This window comes from Coenobita brevimanus, chromosome 47 (genome assembly GCF_032717465.1).
Source record: "Coenobita brevimanus isolate Jiangsu-jjx chromosome 47, ASM3271746v2, whole genome shotgun sequence".
Lineage (NCBI taxonomy): Eukaryota > Metazoa > Arthropoda > Malacostraca > Decapoda > Coenobitidae > Coenobita > Coenobita brevimanus.
In genome coordinates, this window is record NC_137000.1 from 5864333 (window position 1) to 5885501 (window position 21169).

Consider the following 21169-nt stretch of genomic DNA (forward strand, 5'->3'; position numbering starts at 1 on the left):
TCTTTCCAGAACATTTTCTTACAGTCCCTCCAGTTTACACTCAAATTCCTTCCAAATTCCTCATCCACTCTCTTCTTACTCTCTCTAACTAATCTTTTCACCTCTTTCTTCCTTTTTACATATAACTCTCTCTTCCGCCTCTCAACTTCTTCCACGCCCCTATTTCTCATCCATTCATTGTATGCTTTCTTCCTTTGTGTCACAGCCTGTCTCACCTCTTCATTCCACCACACTGTTCCTTGCACCCCCCCCCTGTCTTCTCTTAACCCCACACACCACTTCACATGCTGCCCATATTTCTTCTGTGAATATCCTGCACACACCTTCCACGTTCCCCATCTGCTCCAATTCATATTTACCCAATCGTTCCTTCAGTTCTCTCTTATATTCTGCCCTTTTCTCATCCTCTTGTAACCTTTCCACTCTCCCTGCAACTACTCCTTCTCCCCGTCCTTCCCTTCTTCTATTTCTCTATCTTACTTGGATCTTGATTCTGGCCACCACCAAGTAGTGGTCAGAAAGTCCACTCCCCCAACCTCAATAAGCTCTTCATCCATTACACATCTTTGCATCCTTTCATCCACACACACATAATCAATCATTGCCTTCCTTTCATTCAGTTCACCACCCACCCTTCTCATCACTCGCCATGTATACCTGTGGATCATTTTGTGCCTGAAGAGGGCATTGGCACAAATGTCCACTAACGCACTGCCATTCTCATCTATCTCAGCAGGCACACCCCACTTACCAACTATTCCATCCATCTTCACATTCCCTACTTTACCATTCATATCACCGATCAAAAACACTCTCATTCCTTCCAAACTTTCCATGCACACTTCCACATTTGTCCAGAACTCTTCTCTCACTCTGCTTGCATATTCTTGCATTGGCACATACACGCACTACGATCACCCACATCTGTATTCCAACTTTCAATCTTGCCCACACAATCCTTGACCCAACTGATCCATACTCTCTGATGTTCTTCTTCCATCTTTTACTCACAACAATACACACTCCTTCTTTTGCCCTCTCATTCTCACCTACTCCTAGCACATATACCCCATCCATACTCCCATTCTCTCACTCTCTCTCCTCACCATTTAGTTTCAGTTACTCCACATACATCCACTTTCCCACCCTCAAGCACCTGGACAATCTCTCTCTCTTTCACCTCATCATTCGCACCCCTTACATTCCATGTTGCAATCTGTACCATGTCCATTGTCCGGTCCTTGGGCGTCATCTTTTGGTCAGTCCTTATCCGAGGCTTCCTGTTCGTCTGTTTTGTTAGCTGTTTTCCGGGGAGGGGCATTAACCCTCCGCCAACACTTTTAGTCACCTCGTACAACAAGCAGGGATACTGGGGAAGTATTCTTGAAAACCCCCCTACCCCCAGGGGGGTATATATATATCATATATATATAGATAGATAGATAAATAGATATAGATAATATAGAAATATACATATACGTATATATATTATATATATGTACAGTATATATATTCTATATGTACAGTATATATATATATATATATATATATATATATATATATATATATATATATATATATATATATATATATATATATATATATATATATATATATATATATATATATATATATATATATATATACATATATATATATATATATATATATATATATATATATATAACATATGTATATATATTTATATATGTATATATATATTACATATGTATATATATTACATATGTATATATATGTATATATATATATATATATATATATATATATATATATATATATATATATATATATATATATATATATATATACACACACACACTATATATAATCTGTCCCATATTACAAAACCAGTACTACTGCAGACTGTAGATGGAATGATAGTACTAAGGATCTATACAACTATACCAAAACCCACATGTGATATATGTAATCCCAATGCCACAATCAGTGTGGTCATCATCCTACAACATAGCCAAAATCTAACCTTACCCTTCGTTCCATTTCTTATTTCTCCCGCTTCATCTTCACTTTTAGCTCTCCCATTTTGTTCATTGGAGCTTTTCTCAACTTTTGCATCAGCACCCAGGCCTGAATCCTCTGCGGAATTTAGACTGATATCCGACATCATCACCGAAACCTCAGGAGCTTTGTTCACCATCTTATTTGTTACAGGTTTTGCAGTACCACTATCTTCAGCTAAACTTTTCTGTAGGTTCTCTCCCTCCTTGGATTCCTGACACTTTTCTACAGCAGCAGCTTTGTCCTTTACAGTTTCCATTTTCTCTTTCAAATAACAATAGTTTTCCTCTAATGCTTTCCCAACTTCAGTTGTAACAAACTCTTGGTCACTCTCTACAGTAAAGAGATCTCAGTAAGTAAAAATCCAAAGGATGACATTCATAATTCAAATGATTCTTCAGTTATTTTTTTGCAGTTCAGTATAAAACATACGAAAGATTTTACCTGTCATATCCTCAGGATCAGGAACTTGAGAATTAAAACTATCATCACCATCTGGCACTGAAAAATTTTGGAATTGAAGGGCAGTAACTTTATTTCCCTCACACATATTTAAAAAAAAAACTGCATTTTCTCTACAACAATGAAGTAGTCCCTACTCTCAATGGCAAAGGCACTTTAAAAAGCTGTTCCTTTCAGTAGGGTTTAATTTGGCTTAAATGAAAAGGTTATCATTTAAGACACTGAACTACTCAATTCATGCTACTCATTCCAATCAATTGTGATGGAGGTAATACACTCTGAGATTAAAGTACCATACACAGACAATGTTCATCAAATGTAGCAATCAAAGAGCTTCTGTTACGGGTATCAAGTACATATCCTTAAGTAAAACAAAATCATAAGCAGCTAAAGCCCCTATTTTTCTCACCTCCATCCAGAGCATTCCCCAAGACTCCATTCTCTACTCGTGCCAGTTCCAGCAGCGCTTGCCCATAATGGTAGTATGCATCCCCGCACTCAGGGGCTGTCTCCCCATACTCTTCTGCAAGGAACCGGCAAGCCTCCTGCAAGTATAACAGACAGGTTAAGAATTTCACTGAAACCAACAGTCTTTCCTGAAAGGCAGGGGTCAGCAACCTACGGCCCGCGGGCCTGACTCGGCCCATAGATCTAACCTGACTGGCCGCCAGTATGCTCCAAAATATTGCTAAAATATTCCAGTTTTTCATTTAGTAGTGGTAGGTGGGGACGCTCACCATTCACTCACTTGAGATAGTGCTGCTCAAGGGTGACTGCCCTTTCCTCACTCCCTTCCTTCCTCTTCCATCTTTCTTTCCTTCATTCTTTCCTTCTGTATACAGGTGACTCTACACTGAGTGACAAACCCACATGGTTTCCTGTACACCAGGAAACCATTTAGTATGCTGGGTGGTAACCATACAATCAAATTATGGCACCTAGTGGTTTAGTGGGTAATTATGGCATTCCAAGCAGACTGAGCCTAGGCTGGTTTACATCCAAGAGACGGTTGGGGTTTACTGCTCAGGTAATGCCATTCAGGGATGAGTGAGGCCGGTCACTCCCATCTTAAATGTCAGGACCAACTTGCCTAGACCCAGGCTCCAATGGTCCTCATGGGGCAACACAGGATTGGATGGTGAATGACTCACTTAATCAGTAAGTGAAACACCAGGAAGTTGTACTGGCTGTTAATCATAATGGCAAACACCAGTTAGAGATACAGTACTTTGATCGAAAAAGTGTGTATTCAAACAGATGGGCTCAGATTAGGAGGCTAAGACATGCTGCACCCAGTGCTCAGTGATTCAGCAATCCAAGATGTGCAAAAATTATTGCCCAATATGATAATTTGGCCTGTATAGTACGATAAACAATAACATTCATGCAGCACATTTAATCCCTCTGTGGTCAAGCCAGTGGAATTCACAGGGACCCACAGGCAGGCCCTGGCACCTTCGAAAATCGTATATCTTTTTTCTTGCCAAACTGAAGAAAAACGTCTGGTGCACCTACATGTTTAATTTTTAGCTTCTGAGCCCCATCCTGTGCTTCACAATGAAGCGAGAAAAATTTCACCAAATGACTGCTGGTAAATATTAACCCCTACACCGCGGGCTTGTTTACCAATGACTTGCGTGTGCCGCGGGGTTATTTGGGCTCCGACAGACTCTCAAAAAATATTTGCCAAAAATCAGTTATTAGGCCTAGAATAATAAAATTACTTATGCTTATGGCACATACCTTCAGCTTTCTCCTGGAATGATTGTTGAGCCTTCGTCGGTTACCGTAGGACTTGTGGAGACCTCTGAAGTAGGGTAACGAAGTCTCCACTTTACACTTCCCGACAACCCGTAATATGATTACCACAGCCAGATACAAACACTATAAACACTATTCTACAATTTTCAAGTAGTTTGGGATCCATACTCAAAAAAAAAAAAAAAAAAAAAAAAAAAAAATGTGAAAGCAATGGAAATTACGAGCGCGTCTGATCGTCACACTGGCACTAGTTCGCTCTTAGTGCTCTTCGTAGTCTGTCATTTATTATTCATAAAACCCCTCACACTTTATATTTCTATTACTATATAACACTTATATATATCTACAGTCTTTATCCATAAGTTTCCTTCAGTAGTATTAGTTTATTGTCACTGTAGGGATTCAATTTCTTTTAGTAAAATACGTAGCATTCACTTTCTCGTCCTGTATACTGGCATTGAGAGTGAATGTCACTTTCATCTTCACTCTCATAACTCATAGCATTCAGACATGCTAGAGTGAAACTTTCACTTTCATTACTCCTAGGGTATATACTCGTATTCTTATAATGCTACTCATTTACATTTCTATTTACGTTCTCTATTTTATTTACGTTATTTACATTTCAATTTTATTTACACTGTGTTGTGCACTGTCACTTGAAATAACTTATAAAACTATTTTCCATTGTTCACGTATATTTACATTCATTACTTTCACTTGCTGTTTACACATTATTTACAATTCCACTTGCACTGTTTTACTCAATAGAAAGATCGTAGTCACTCTTTTATCAATTGTCAGCCCTTTACCTCTTTCCACACGAGGTTTAGTAGGGGGTAAAGGTCACAGAGCCATTTGCATGGGGGTGAAAAAAGGCCTTGAAGTCAGCAAGAAGAAACATACGTCCCCTCACTTCGGAAGATGAGAGTAAACTGATAACGCAGGGCCAGCCAGCCTGGAGGCCTGTTTAGGGGTTATTCAGAGTTACCAATATTACTTCTTGAAACAGCTAAGTCTAGCACTGATATGATTGGCAGGAAATCTAGACAATACATTATAAATTTGGTAGTTCCAGGTGAATGTAAATATCACTTAGGCTTCTCCCTTCCCTCCTTACATGTATATTTATTACGAAAATAGATTAGAGGCCTACTTAGGAGATATATAATCAGAGCTACCAATGTTAAATCTTGAAACAGCTTTGTGTAGCACTGATATGATTGGCAGGAAATCTAGACAATACATTATAAATTAGGTAGTTCCAGGTGAATGTAAATATCACTTAGGCTTCTCCCTTCCCTCCTTACATGTATATTTATCACGAAAATAGATTATACGGCATATTTCAAGGGGAAAAAAACAGCGAAAATTAGCGAACGAGTGCACGTGAGGTGTTGTCAGGTGATAATTAGCCAATTCCAGGTGTATGGCACTCTCACTTACCTGATTTCTTTCTTGTATATATTATTTGGTATAAGAATACGACATAGGGCTTATTTCAATGGATGAAACCAGTGAAAAATTCCAGGGAAGATTTACTTAGCGTAGCATGGCCGGGCAGGCGAGAGGATAGGGTAATGGAGGGGGGGTAGGGAGGGGAGTCAAGAACGGGGAGAAATGGCTAAATTGTCAACAATGGATGGGAGTACAGATGAGATTAGGAGTGCTGACTAGTGTTGGCCATTGTCAGTACTGATAGATGATACAAGCCCCCACTTGGAAGCCCGGGTGAATTCAAAATAACACAGAATCACAAAAGCGACGCCCCGCGGTATGATCCCTTGCTCCCAAGCGTCACGAAAGTGACGCCCCGCGGTTAAGGGGTTAAGCAGAGGAATGAAAAACACCACACTAAGAAATATCCATATTTTCACCCCTCAAAAAATTTCAATGATGCTGAAGTGTTTGAAATGGCTATAGTCACGGCACACGAGTCTGAAGGTATCATTATCATACCTTGGCAACCTACCAGTCAACAGTGCATCTGATTTTGTATCATATTACATACACGAATCATACAATTATACACAAATATTATACATGAACATATTATACATGAACATATTATACACGAACCACACACATATCATATCATATACAGTACACAAAACTGGATGCACTGTTGAAGGATAGGTTGCCAAGGCACGATAATGACACCTTCAGACTCACGTGCCAGAACTATAGATATTTTTATTACGAACAAAATCAGTACATAATATTGGATGTTTCATTTATTTATTTATTTTTTTGTTTTTGTTTAGGCAAGTAACAAGTTATTTCTGTTGTCTGGGTGGTTTAGTTATATCCAAAGAGAGGTGGGAAATGACATTTTTAGACTCTAACCAGATAAGGGTCCTCCTTTGTGTGTATTAGCCAAACTGCAGCATCTTAAACTTGATACAACTCATGATTAGCACCTAGCACAAGGGAATTAGAAGAACTGTAGCATCTTAAACTTGATACAACTCATGATTAACACCTAGCACAAGGGAATTAGAGTGAAGGGAAGAGAAGGTTTTACACCCAAATATTCACCACGAGAACACTTAATACTGTATATTGTTGAAATGCTTGTAGCAAGAAAAAAAATATGTAAAATGAACATTTTCAGTAAATAATGTGTACCTATAAACAGAAGTATCTCTTCTCTATCTCTATAGCCCGACGCCCTAATCCTGGAAAGGGTGGCCACAGACAAAATGCCTCCAAGTCACTCTGTCACCCACCATTTGGCTACCCTCCCCCCAACTCACCCCCCCCTCCCTCATATACCTCTCAACTCCATCCCTCCACCTCATCCTTGGTCTACCCCTCCCTCCATCTCACCTACATAAACCCTCTCAGTCAGTCTTTCATTCTCCATTCTCTCCACATGTCCAAACCACCTCAGTGTATTTCTCCTAATCTTCTCAACCACATCCACATCCACCTCACAACGTTCCTTCACTTCCTCATTCGTCAACCTGTCCCTCCATGCTACTCCACATGCTCCTCTCAAGTAACTCATTTCCACTGCTCTCACTCTTGACTTGTTCCCCTCTTGCAAGGCCCACGCCTCGCTTCCAAACGTCAGGGTAGGGATCACAATACTATCATGCAGTGACTTCTTAACTTCCATACTCACCTCCCTATTTCTCATCACTGCTTTCAGTGAACCAACAACCTTCCTCCCCTGCTGTACCCTTTCACGCACTTCATCCTTCAAAGTTCCATCCTTACTCATCACACTATCCAAGTACTTGAATGCTCTCACATTTTCTATATCCTCACCATCCAACCTCACTGTACATTCTGTGACTTCATTCCTCTCAAATAATTATAAAAGTTTTCCTTCCTATCATAATTATAAAAGTTTTCCTTCTTTTTCATGTTTATATTGTTAATTCCTGTATGGATTTTTTTTTTCCCCCTATTGGTGGTCCAATTCTTGTGGAAAGAGAAGAGAGATGCTATTTACAGTCTGTTTCAAGATAATGGGTGCTTCCGTGTGTGTATAGGCTGAACTGGCTCGGGCATGATCCGATACTACTCGAGATTAGCATCTCAAACGAAGAAATTATTGTGAGGTGAAGGGATGGTTTTACATCCGTGTATTCACAACGAGGACACCTCATATGTAGCTGAAATTCTTACGCAAAACAATTTTTTTTTTTTTTATAACAGAACAGATGAAGGAAAAACAAATATATATACAGTACAGTATATACCATAAATATACATATATATGGCTATATATATTTGTTTAATTTTAGTTTAATTTTTAAAGACTCCAACATGCTTGCATGCGTTGGCCTTGGTCACCTAATGGCAGCTTTCCACGCTGCACGATCCATTGCAGGCTCCCTGTTGAGTCCCTTAACCCCGAGGTCACACTTAATGACCTCGTCCCATGTCTTTCTCGGTCTACTCCTCATAACTCCACCCCCAATATTAACACTTCTCACCTTCCTCACCCAATTATCATCCCCCATCCTCTCCACATGTCCAAACCATCTCAATCTACCTCTCCTCATCACAACACCAATACACTCCAGTCCCATCCTACCTCTCAACTTTTCCATCGTAAACCAAGCTCCCCCCGGACCTTGCAAGCAGGGATGCACTACACATCCACCTAATCATTGTCATTTCTATACGTCTGAGCCGGCGAATATCCTCCTCCTTTACTGCCCAGGTCTCACTACCATACAGCATTACACTCCTAACACATGCTGCATACAAAGACCCCTTAGCACATAGGAAGAGTCCTCTCAATGTCAGAAGAGGCAAGAGCTCCCTGAATTTCTTCCAACCACTTCTCACCCCAGCCACAGAGCTAGCTCCAGCCCCACCTCTGGCACACAGCATGTCTCCCAAATAACAAAACTCTTCCACACACTCAAGAGATTCACCAGCAAGTTCAATCCTTTCACGCCTGACAATCTCCACCTGCTCTCCCAGACACACCGTACACATAAAATCAGCATTATCTCGCAGTCTACCTCTGATACCACTACATCTCTTGTGCACCCATTTATCACAAACACTGCACAAGATAGAATTACTTCCCACGCCCTTGTGGCAAACTGCACATGGCCACTCTCCCTCGTCTTTGACAGTATCGCCACCAACCCTAGATATCATCACTTCTGTTTTATCTGCATTTACCCTTAAGCCCTTAGTGTCCCATACCATCTCTCCACTTCCTAAACCTTTCCTCCGCCTCCCTTTCGTTCTCTGCAATCAACACCAAATCATCAGCATACAAACATCTCCCACGGGAGTCCGTTTCTAAAGTCACGTGAGAGGGCTTCAAGTACCATGATAAACAACATGGGACTCAAAATTGACCCCTGATGCACACCAATGTTCACGGAAAACTCATCACTCAAATCTCCATTCACTCTTGCCTGGGTGCGAGCACCCACATACATAGCCATAACCACCCTAACCAGCCATTCCTCCAAGCCAAGCTTTCTCATTGCCCACTTCACCACCTCTCTAGGGACTCTGTCAAAGGCCTTTTCCAAATCAACAAAAACAAAATACAGATCCCTTCTCCTACCAATATATTTTTCCTGAAGCTGCCGAACAATGAATATGGCATCAGTGGTCCCCCTACCTGGCATAAACCCAAACTGCATCTCATCAATATTCACTCTCTCTAATCATATCTTCTAAAACTCTCTCCATTATCTGATCTAAAAGCTTTATACCCCTATAATCATCTCTTTCCAGGGCATCACCCTTCCCTTTATACACATATACAATTACACTCTTCAGCCAATCATCTGGGAAAACACACTCATAAATAATCATATTTATCAGGTCAGTGACTAACCTCACACCTATATCTCCTGAGGCCTTGAACATTTCAGCAGTCAACCCAGACACACCTGCTGCCTTCCCCACCTTCATCCTGCCTATTACCTCACTCACAGCAGCAGCATCAATCAAAGGCCAAGGGCCAAACACTGGATCTGCTGGCTCCAAACCTTCCCTGTCCCAGTCAAACTCCTCATTCAACAACTGGCTATAATAGTCTCTTCATGCATCTTTAATATCCTCACTGTTCACTACTACCCTTCCTTCATCATCATTCAACAACTGGCTATAATAGTCTCTTCATGCATCTTTAGTATCCTCACTGTTCACTACTACCCTTCCTTCATCATTCTTCACACACTGCACACCTATAATATCCCGATTATCCCTCTTCATCTGATTTGTCACCTTAACTATCATATTTTTCCTTTCCCCATGATTCAGGTTATCAAGTAAAAGTCTCTGTGACTCAGACTTCACCCTGTATACCTCTCTTCTAGCCCTACACTTGGCAGCCAAGTATTCCTCCTTGCTATATATATATATATATATATACACTGTATATATACATACATATATATATATATATATATATATATATATATATATACTGTATATATATATATATACTGTATATATATATATATATATATATATATATATATATATATATATATATATATATACTGTATATATATATAATCACACACACACACACACATTATATATATATATATATATATATATATATATATATATATATATATATATATATGAGGCCATTAGAGGGAAAACCAGGTAAGCCCCAAAAAAAGAAAACAGAAAAAAACGCTGTTAAAGTTTGTGTACTTTAAATATGACATAACTTTTCAACCAATGAAGATATTCCTATCTTGTTTTTTTTCCCATGTAGCCTAATTCATCTACTTTTCCGTAATGATACTCAGACGCTGATAATTAGTGGTATTTTAAATGAATAAATTCAATAACATCTTCTTTCTCCTCTTGTTAGACAACAATTGACGACAAAGTAGCAGTACTTTTACCCATAATATGTGTTATTGTAGGTCAGCTATAAGATACTGAGACTGATAATATGTCAGTAGGTAAGTAAGGACATGTGCCTTTATGGTGGTGTCATTAAAAAAAAGCTTGGTGGTATGCGTCAAGCCACGCAATTGGCGGGTCTTGCAGCCATCTCCTGCTGTGAGGCACTCGCCTGGTTTTCCCTCTCACTCTTAGCCTCACATACATGCGGCTTACAATAAGTGCGTGTTTTGACATGAATACTATGGTAAAATCGCCTTAACTCAAGTAGGAAAACCGGACATGATGTTGGTTTCCAAGGATGCAGTACTTGGGAGAAGAAAATACTAAGCCAAAATGGACCTAATGGTAATGTCATGGAGTGGTTGGCTATCAATAGCAGTATGGTTGTTCACAGCCCTTTAAAAATTGTAATTTTCAACCATCTTAGGGACATCTTTTTCACTTAAACTCTTGTTGTAGTGGTAGAAGAGGATTTGGGGAATAAAGTGGTATATGTAAATCCGTTTCTGGCTGGGGTGGTGCTTACCTGGTTTTCCCTCCAAGCACCTCATATATAATCCATACACCTGATTACTGGTGTCTCCATTCCTAAAAGATCTGTAACAATAGGACTTGAACAACTGTAGGCTGAAGATTAGGGGAAAACAACTTTGGGGAGGCGAGTTTCAAAGAGATGAAGTTCGGGGAATAAAAGATTTCTGATAGGCAGAAGTTCTGCAATATGGCAGTAACATTCCAGTCACGAGTGCTAACAGATGCCAGTGTAGCAGAGGGGAAGGCATGGAAAGCTGGCATAATGGATCCAACTTCATCTGAGCATCTTCCAAAAAAGCATCTGCTGATATGCGTGTGGCATGTCAGTGAGAGCAGGTGGAGACTGTCAGGTATGAAAGGACTGAACTTGCTGGCGAGTCTGAGTGTGTGGAAGTTTTGTTATTTGGGAGACATGTTATGTGCTGGAGGTGCAGCTGAAGCTAGTTCTGTGGCTAGGGTCAGAAGTGGTTGGAAGAAGTTCAAGGAGCTGCTGCCTCTCCTGACATTGCGAGGGCTCTCCCTATGTGCTGAGGGATCTTTGTATGCATGTTAGGAGTGTAATACTGTACAGTAGTGAGACCTGGGCAGTAAAGGAAGAGGATATTCGCAGGATCAAACATACAGAAATGACAATGATTAGGTGGATGTGCAGTGCATCCCTCTGTGGAAAGCCTGGGGGGGCTGGGTTTACGATGGAAGAGTTGAAAGGTAGGATGGGACAGGAGAATATTGGTGTTGTGATAAGGAGAGGTAGATTGAGGTGGTTTGGGCATGTAGAGAGGATGGGAGATGATAATTGGGTGCAGAAAGTGTGAAGCGTTAATGTTGGGGGTAGGGTTGCTCAGGGTAAACTCAGACGTGGGACGAGGTCATTAAGCGTGACCTCAGGGTTAAGGGACTGAACAGGGAGGCTGCTGCAGATTGAGCAGCTTGGAAAGCTGCCATTAGGTGACCATGCCCAAGGCATACCAGCATCTTGGAGCCTTCAAAACCAAACGAAACAAATATAATTCAAGGGAGGTATCATTCCTTCTTACCTGCAGAGGAGATAATTTATTTGTAATAGCAGGGTAAGGCATTGACCCCACCTGGCCTCGGGTAGAGGAAGGTGTCCCGCATATATGTACCAAAAATCACATGCGAAATTTGAAAAATGTGCAGTTGATGGACCTTGCAATTGCAGCGCATTTTTAAACATCAACGTGAGTCACAGCGACAAAACGTTTGGGCGCATATGTGCGTCAACAGGACGCGGTAGTGTCCTAGATGAGTTGTGAGTTAAGAGATATTACACTTTGTGTGAATGGGTGTTTAAGTGATGAACTGTGAGGTACTGAGTCATCTGCATATGAATGGATGGGATTATAGGTGACATAAGAAATCATTAATATGAATCAGGAATAGGGTTGGAGCCAGAACTGATCTTGTGGCATGGTGGCATTAAGTGAGTGGAAATTGGAATATACATCATCTACTTTTATCTTTCTGTCACTGAGATATGAGGAAATCAGAGGAACAAAAGACGTTAGTCCATAGCAAGGGAGTTTGGAGAGCAGGGAACAGTGCAATACTCTGTTAAAAGCTCTAGAAATATCAAGGGCTATGCATGAGTTTCTCCATGTTCGTCAACTGACTGATGGATGGTGTGAGTCAAGAGATTAAGTATATCGATGGTGGATCTTTTGCAGTGAAAACCATACTGTCCATCACTAATTAAGTTATTGGATTCAAGATGTTTAACTTTTTTTTTTTTTTTTTTTTTTTTTTTTTTTTTTTTTGTGCGTCCGACTCTGGGCATAGGCTTCACAGCCTGCTATCAAGGCCCAGCAGACCTCCTACATACCATGCACCTACATGTCACCACTTCGGCGCTAATACCCACCGTCCATATTGAATACATGCTAGGGCTGTCTCATACAGGACTGGTGTATTGGTATTAGCGGGGGTACTTTTACGACTTGTCAGCGGGGTTTCTGGTAGATCAGTAAAGCCTGATTTAATGTAATTCAAATCCTTAAACTGTCCCCTGCCCCAGCAGGGATTTGAACCTGGGTCCCTTGGGACTGTAGCCCACCTCTCTACCGATTGAGCCACCGCCTCCCCCTATGCATTTATACGTAATGATTTAAAATACTTAACCAAGAGAAGATGTAATAGCTACTGGTTTGTAATCAGAGGGGTCAGAGGAACTTCCTTTCTTCTGAATTGGGTGGATATTAGTTCTTTCCAAGAATTAGGAAATGAAGATGTATGCATAGTCTGAACAATCTGGCTAGAACAGAAGCGGGTTCTAGGAAGTATTTTTTCAAAACACTTGGAGGAATTCCATTTGGGCCTGGAGCTTTGTTGGTTGGTAAATTGTCTACGATGGATTTTACACATCGTCTGTATTTTAAGTGGAGCAATTTCTGGAGAGTCATGTTCTAGTACTGGGACGTTCTGGCTGACTTCCTCTAACTCAGAATTTCTATCACATCTACTGGCAAGGATAATCGCATTACCACATGGGCCATTTGTAATGTTACCACCTGAAGATTTTAGTGGGGGAATGGGTGATGACATGTTAAAGAACTGACAGCTGACCAGAATATTCTATTGTCATTAGGACTGTTTAGTAGTTTGGATGCTTGATTGTGAAGAAAGTTTGCCTTAGCGAGATTTATTGTTGCTTTTGCTTGGTTCCTAGCAATTTTAAACTGACTGAGTGATTCAGATCTTTTATATTTTAAGTATGAGTTATATGCTAATGACTTTTGGGCTGTTGCTCTAGTACAATTGCTATCAAACCATTTTGGGGAGTGTGAACTGTTGACTTGGCATGAACAATTTCATACCAGCGTGTATTAAGTCATTCATGTGGGACAGGGTAGAATTGATGTCACTAGAGAAGAAAGACTGCCATGGAATGTCAGCAAGTTAATTTCTGAATCCATCCCAGTCTGCCCTATAACAAAGTGCCATCAGGTCACCCTGACAGGTTCAGAACAGGGAGGTTTGAGAGAATTGACTAAAGAGGCTTTGATGAGATTGTGGTCGGAGGATCTGAGTGGTGACAGTACTTCTATCCTGTAAAAAATGAACAAATTCAGTACACAATATATGAGGCGTTCAGTCAAATAATGACAAACGTGCTAAATCAGTGTTTTGAGATAAATAGTGTTAAAAATTTGTTTAATTGTAACTTATGAGGCGTTTAGTCAAATAACGAAAAACGTGCCTAATTGGCGGTTTGAGATATTGTTAAAAATTTGTTTCGTTGTAACTTATTAATCAGTAGCCCAATTTCAATAAACGGTCTTAAAAAATAGAGCTGGTAAAATACTTCAAGATACATAAGAAAAATATACAAAATATTCATTCATTCATTGCCAGACGCCATTTATCCCAAACGGGGTGGCCAAGGGCTTAGAGTTAATTGTTTTACAGGGAGGGGCACTAATCCTCCACCAACCCCACTTGACACGTAGGGAGAACGTTATGCCAACAGCATCTGGTGTTCCCAGGCTGTCACCCATCCAAGTACTAACCAGACCCAACCTTGCTTTTACAGTATATATTAAGTTATAATGTTGTTCAGTTATTAACCCCATACCACAGCACCTCTAAAAAAGGGACAATCACCAACCCATGTACAGTAGTGCTGCATGTATTTAAGTGTTGTGGGTTGTGTGAGGATTAACAGTAGACTAGTACATCATTGGTCTAGTGCTTTCCGTTCATCACTAACTTCTTTCAGATCAGAACCAGTGCCTTGCTTGTCAGCTTCCACTGATCCAGTTACAGTCACCTTCTCAAGTACAGAACAAACTCTACGCTCACCTGAACTGTGAATGCTGAGGAATGATGATCGACAAACATCATAAGTCACCTTGCCATACTGAACACAATAACTAACCGTATGCAACTTGCACAATTTATGGCCTTTGACATATGGCCACTTCATAGCAACACTTTTCACATGACTTGCAATGCTGCCTAACTGTTCTGCCTGTTGTAAGCACGCACTGCCCAAAAAGCTGTAAATAGATCACTCAATTTATCACTGCCAAAGTTGTTGAAGCAATCACACTTACAAGGAGGACCAGGTTTCCTAGCTGGCACTTCCTTTTTTGTGCTATAACTCACGTATGCTTACCCAGCATTTCGTTTTTGCTTGGCAACTGCACGTTTCCATGAAGATGGATCACTTTTTCGCTTTCATGTATGTTCAGGGATCTCCTGGTCGTCATCACTATGTAAGTCACTCACGCTGCAATGTAAATCACTGTAAATCTGAGGTGAAAACAATGTAATAAACCAAAAGCACATCTGTGTGGCTTACAATGCAAACAGAACTGGGATGGGTAGGATCTGGCCACACCCACAAGCTGACACATCCACAAAACACGGCTGCTGACTGGCTGTAAGTATGATATCATGAGACCCACCTCTCATTGGCAGCCTGAAGGAGTGATAGCTGGCATGTTTGTCTTTCTTCCACTACAACTTTCCTCAGAGAGGCACAGGCCATGTGTACCACACTGCAGCGTGTTGGGACAAGAGTTTACCTTCTTATATAGGACTTTCGACCATGTCATAAAGATGAACATGCCATGAAAACACTTCCACTGGATAGAAAAATGGCGGACAAGTGTGTAGCGACCTAAAGCTCAGTTTTAGATATTTGGCACGTTCGTCACTGTACTTATAAAAATATTATAGTTATGAGTGTCTTCCCTCTTTTTCATGTCTACCTGTGCTGGGAGGGGTAGCACTCTCCTGTAACCCTAGCAGGGCTATATGATCTGAAGAGGTCTAGCTCTGGGATTATTTATTTATCTTTTTTTTTAATGTTTATAATGTCTATTCCTCCTCTCCCTTTCCAGGTCAAAAGCAAACACTGATAAGCAGTCACTGTCTGGGAAATGCACTACCTTTCTTTTCTTGACTTTCTTGCTCTCTTATTCTTACTTACACTAACACTTGAGGGGAGCAAAAAACTGACATCCACTCATGACTGATCCACAAGATGTACTGACTGTTTGAGTGGTTTAGAGGCTAGAGTAGTCTGTGTCAACATTCTCCAGACCTTTGTTCCCTTCCCAAAATTGTTCGCAGTTTTTTACAGGTTGTGCTGCATTGACGCCACCAGCCATACTCTGACAGAACGTTGTTTGACACTGGCAGCCATGGAGGGGTTAATAACTAATGATTATTTAAAAGAAATGCCTTTATTTAAGTTGGTGCAATAATTCTGCTCAAGAAATGATACATTAAAAATGCTGCCCCCTCCCCCCAACAAGACAATATTGACGCCCATCTATCAGTCCGTCAGCAAGCTTGGGTAAGCAAATGCTTCAATTTTTGCTATGTTGTCTTGTTTCCTATTTATTATTATTATTATTATTATTATTATTATTGGCATCATCATCATTATTAAAGGAGGGAGGTGTAGTCTTTAACAAGTTCAAAACATCTGGCCCATCAGCTGCGTAATAGAGCAGTTCCGGTCCCCAGTCCATCAAAGGTTGTCGACCCCTGCTTTAAGGAAACCCTAAATTGGGAAAGCCACAGTACAGGTGAAGGACTTCTAGGGGCATGAAGCTTAATTAACATCTGAACTATTTTTATTTTTAACTTTTTTAATTAAAAATAGGGAACCTAGGCTGAGAATCTGCAAAAATAAATGAATATATATATATTTTTTTCTTTTTATTCCCCCATTATATTACATGCAACTAACTACACTTTTCTCAATTTCTTCTGGTCATCAAAAAATGCCTCCTGCTCCTCCTCCTCTTCTTGCTCATTCATCAGTCACTGCTTTAGTAATAGAATTCATATTAAACTATCTCCTTTCATCCATCCTTCCATCATCCAACCCTACGTTGCCCCATGAGAAGCATAGGAGCCTGGGGCTAGGAAAGTTGGTCCTGACATATAAGATGAGAGTGACCAGCCTCACTCATCCCTGAGTGGCATTACATACGCAATAACCCCAACAACCCCTTGGATATAAACCTTCACCGGCTCAATCCGACCAGAGCGCCGTAATCACCCACTAAACCAACAGATGCCATAATTTGGTGTACAGGAAACCATTCGGCTTGTCACTCAGTGTTGAGTCACCCACAGGCAGAAGGAAGAGGAAAGAACGAAGAACAGAAAGACAAAAGAGGGAGAGTAGTCACCCGTAGGCCGAAGGACGTGGAAAGAACGAAGTAAAGAAAGACAGAAGAGGAAGGTAGGAATGGAGGGAGGAGAGGAAAGGGCAGACTCCTTTCACAATGATACAAAATACACTCACCTGTAAGGAGTTAACAGCAGAGGGAATGTCACCAACCACTAGATGTCTTTTACCTTGAGCAAAGTGATTGAGAGCTTCTGTTGCTGCATCTCTGAAAAGTTAACCGTTTTCAACAGTGTAATCTGCATATAAGAGTCCATAAAAGCACTGCTCAAATTTCACGCATTCAAGTATTGCACCACTAGGTATAAAAACAATGATGCTGTTGCACCCCGAGGCTTGTCTGAACGTGAACTCGGTGGACTGCAAGAAATCAGCCTCACCTGTTCATAGCATGATGGCTAGTGTGAACTGCCAGTTTAGATGGCTATCAGTTGAAAACATGAAAACAACTGATTTTGACACTAAAGGTACTATCACTATATACAGTGTTATTGTATAGTAATGTAATTAGCTCTCCATTTACATAATGTAAACTACTGAGAAGTGATGAATAGAGACAGACTACATGGTGATGGAGTACCACTACCTACAGCAGGTGCAACACGATAGTAGAAAAGTTGGTAAATGTGTAAAGGAAATGAAAAATAGGATGGCATTTTGGAAAAAACAAAGAGGAAGAAGTGGCTTGTGATATGAAGGCCTTCCTGTTGACATCTTAATGTGCGGGCTGCAAAAAGAAAGCACAGACCGGTGTGGCATGAGGATTTATATATGTATATGTGCGTGTGTGTGTATACACGTATACATATATATATATATATATATATATATATATATATATATATATATATATACAGTAATCCCTCCACTAGCCAACGTAATAGAGCCAAAGGTATGTCCAGAAAGTGGTCCTGTCCGGATAGTGGGCACCAGCCTCCTGGACTGGTACTTACGGACCCTAACCAGCCTAACTTTGAAAGCCACCTAAATAACTCCCTACCGGACATGCATAGCACCTATTTAAGACCCTATTCACACCAATAATGGACATAAAGCATGAAATAAATGAAAAGGAACCAAAGAATGAGGAATTAGAAGTGACTGTACCTCAGCCAGGGTACTTACATCACGTTTGTGGCTGCCTTTCTAAGGTTTTGGCAGTGGTGAAAACGCTCTTGAAGCACATACAGTAATCCAGTGTTGTGCTGCACTTAATTCTTTGCACTGTGAATTATAATTGTTTAACACTGCACATTGTTCTTAACTGAACCACTACAGTTCTAACCGCCAGTTTAAACTGCCAACTTGCACTCCACAGTTGATCCTTTGCACTCTAAGTTCAAATTTCTTAACACTGCACAACACTGTAAATTCCCAAGTGGTGTAGAGGCGAGGTATTGCTGTATATTCACTGTTTATTCACAAAAACCGAGCACGTTTGGTTTCCAGTGCGATAAGCATCTATTCATTATCGAAGTTAGGGAGTAACTGTTGATGTCAGAGAAACAGAGTTGCCAGATCGCAACAGCCACATTACCAATCTCCTCAACTTTCATTACCAAATTTAACTTTTCATCACCAAATTCGTAAAGCTAGCATTTATTCTTCACTAATTATATATACAAGTGGAAATACATGTAATCACTCTCCTTATAATTTACAGCATGTTGATTATTTTCACGCTATGTAGGGTAGCAGATTAATCAGAGAGAGCAAACAATCCACCATCTCCATCCTGTGTATCCTCATACATGTGAAAAATCCGTTTGGTAATGCATTACAGTATTCCGAGTCATTACCAAACGAATTTTTCATTACCAAATTGGCCCACATTTGGTAATGAAAAATAACAAACGGCAACCCTGACAGGGAAGGGGGGAGGGGGGAGGAAGGAAGGGGTGAAGGGACCATGGTGTAAGCAGCTGTTTGGCGCCGCGCGGCAATTTCAAATTATGGGTGGGAGAAAATTAGGATTTTGGGGGGATTTTTTTCTTTTTTTTGGCCATTTTTCGGTTCTGATGGTCCAGGCCCACAATGTCCAGTAAGTGGGGGATGTCCGGAAAGTACAGGGATTACTGTATACATGTACATATATACATATATATATACATATATGTATACACACATATATATATACATATGTATTATATACAGTATATATATACAGTAATCCCTCATTATACGATGGGGTTCCGTTCCTGAAAACCCCATCGTAAACCAATCCATCATATAGCAATCCCATTATAACATGGAGTCAATGGGGATATGTTCCCAGACGTGCCTAAACTCTCACATACACACACCTTAGCACTCACATACATGAAATATCCTTATGTTTAAACATTTAAAGTAACACATTAATAGTGAATAAAGAGAAAAAACATGAAAACTACAGTATACAGTAGTTCTTACCTTTACTGAAGCAAGCACGGGTTGTTTATGTGGTTCCTAGACAATTCGCCATGAAGTCGACAATTTGCTGTCATAATATGGACGTTCCCCGTCAGGACAATTCCCCATCATTCTATAAATATACTTATTACTGATTAACTGATACTTTAATAACTAATTTTCAGGGGGCTCTATCAAAGTCTATTTTCATTCAATAGCGTTGGCTTTGGATTTCATTTGTAAGTTGCACTTTTAGACAATATTTAACTTGTTTCTACCTTGCTGTAGTTGACTTTGAATTATGTTCTAGCATCACCCATAGCTGTTTTCATTAATTTCCATTGGTACAACAACATCCTGGGTATATTTTAAAACGACTTTGAAGAGGTACAAGTACAGTACTAAAAAACTAGTGTACTTCCTTAATAAACTGATATGAAAATAAACGACGGGGAATCATCCTGACGACGAAAAGTCCCGATGGCAAATTGTCTTGTTATTGTTGTGATGGCGAATTGTCCCGAAACATTTATATAGACGTAATATGATGATTATTCGTATAATTCCAAAGTATGTCGATCGTTCACTTAAGGTAATTAGGCATTTATATAGATGACAATGTCCCATATGTAGCATTATGATAAGATGAAGGAACGATCATAAATCAGCTGATTCAAGTTTCAATATATTATTATTTTTTCATTTAATGAACATGATTTGATGCCATATTTTACATTTGCTATATAAACAATAAACCACCTCATGTGAGGTCGGTGTGGAAGCAAATACCCGCGTTAGGCAAAGACAGACTGTGTGTGTGTGTGTGTGTGTGTACATATATACGGGGGGGAGGGGTCTGGGACAGCAAAGTGCCCCCTCCCCCACACTGCCATTAACCTCCAATGGCTGGGGCAGAACAGGTTTAATTTTCCTTCATTGTCCCAACATCCATTAGCTATTTCTGTCTGTTGTAAAACATTATATCCCCAAATTAAGGGTGGCCTTCTCTATGGTATTTCTCATTCAAATGTGTCTACGGTGATTTCAATATTCTGCAAGTAATTTCTCCACTCGTGACGTGCAACCTGCACCGCGTGATGACTGGTAAATTAGGAACTCAGATGGTGCTGCCATCTGATGATCTTCCTAGTACTGCTGGTCCCAATACTATCTGTGTGATACCTTGGGTAGTGCAGAACAAACCCTGTTTGGTGAATGCATGCAATGAGCTAAACAGGTCACACTGCATATGTTAATTACTGTACCTCCCTCTCTACAACAATCAGGGAAGTCATGAAAGCTTTAAATCTAAGGAGTCAGGAGACCTCACAGAATCATTCTAAGGGCGAAACTGAAGCAGAGCTCCCATGTATAAAGTTTACAATAGAATATTTTTCTCAAACTATAATGTAATTATCATTGACAGCTTTTAAAAGTTGCAAAAATGCATCATTT

At 40.1% G+C, this 21169-nt stretch overlaps 1 protein-coding gene across 5 annotated transcripts in view; it reads right to left on the reverse strand.

Moving 5' to 3' along the window:
* The window catches only part of Nasp (Nuclear autoantigenic sperm protein), a 55047-nt gene that overhangs the window by 32377 nt on the left and 1501 nt on the right, over positions 1 to 21169 (reverse strand). For 4 of the 5 annotated variants that reach the window (XM_080271648.1, XM_080271650.1, XM_080271649.1 and 1 more), the window contains exons 2-3: positions 17441 to 17531; positions 2912 to 3047 (exon numbers count right to left, since the gene is read on the reverse strand). In XM_080271648.1, coding sequence (XP_080127774.1) covers positions 2912 to 3047; positions 17441 to 17531 — 227 coding nt within the window. The remainder of the gene's footprint in view (positions 1 to 2911; positions 3048 to 17440; positions 17532 to 21169) is intronic. The other variant, XM_080271651.1, reaches the window with a different exon arrangement.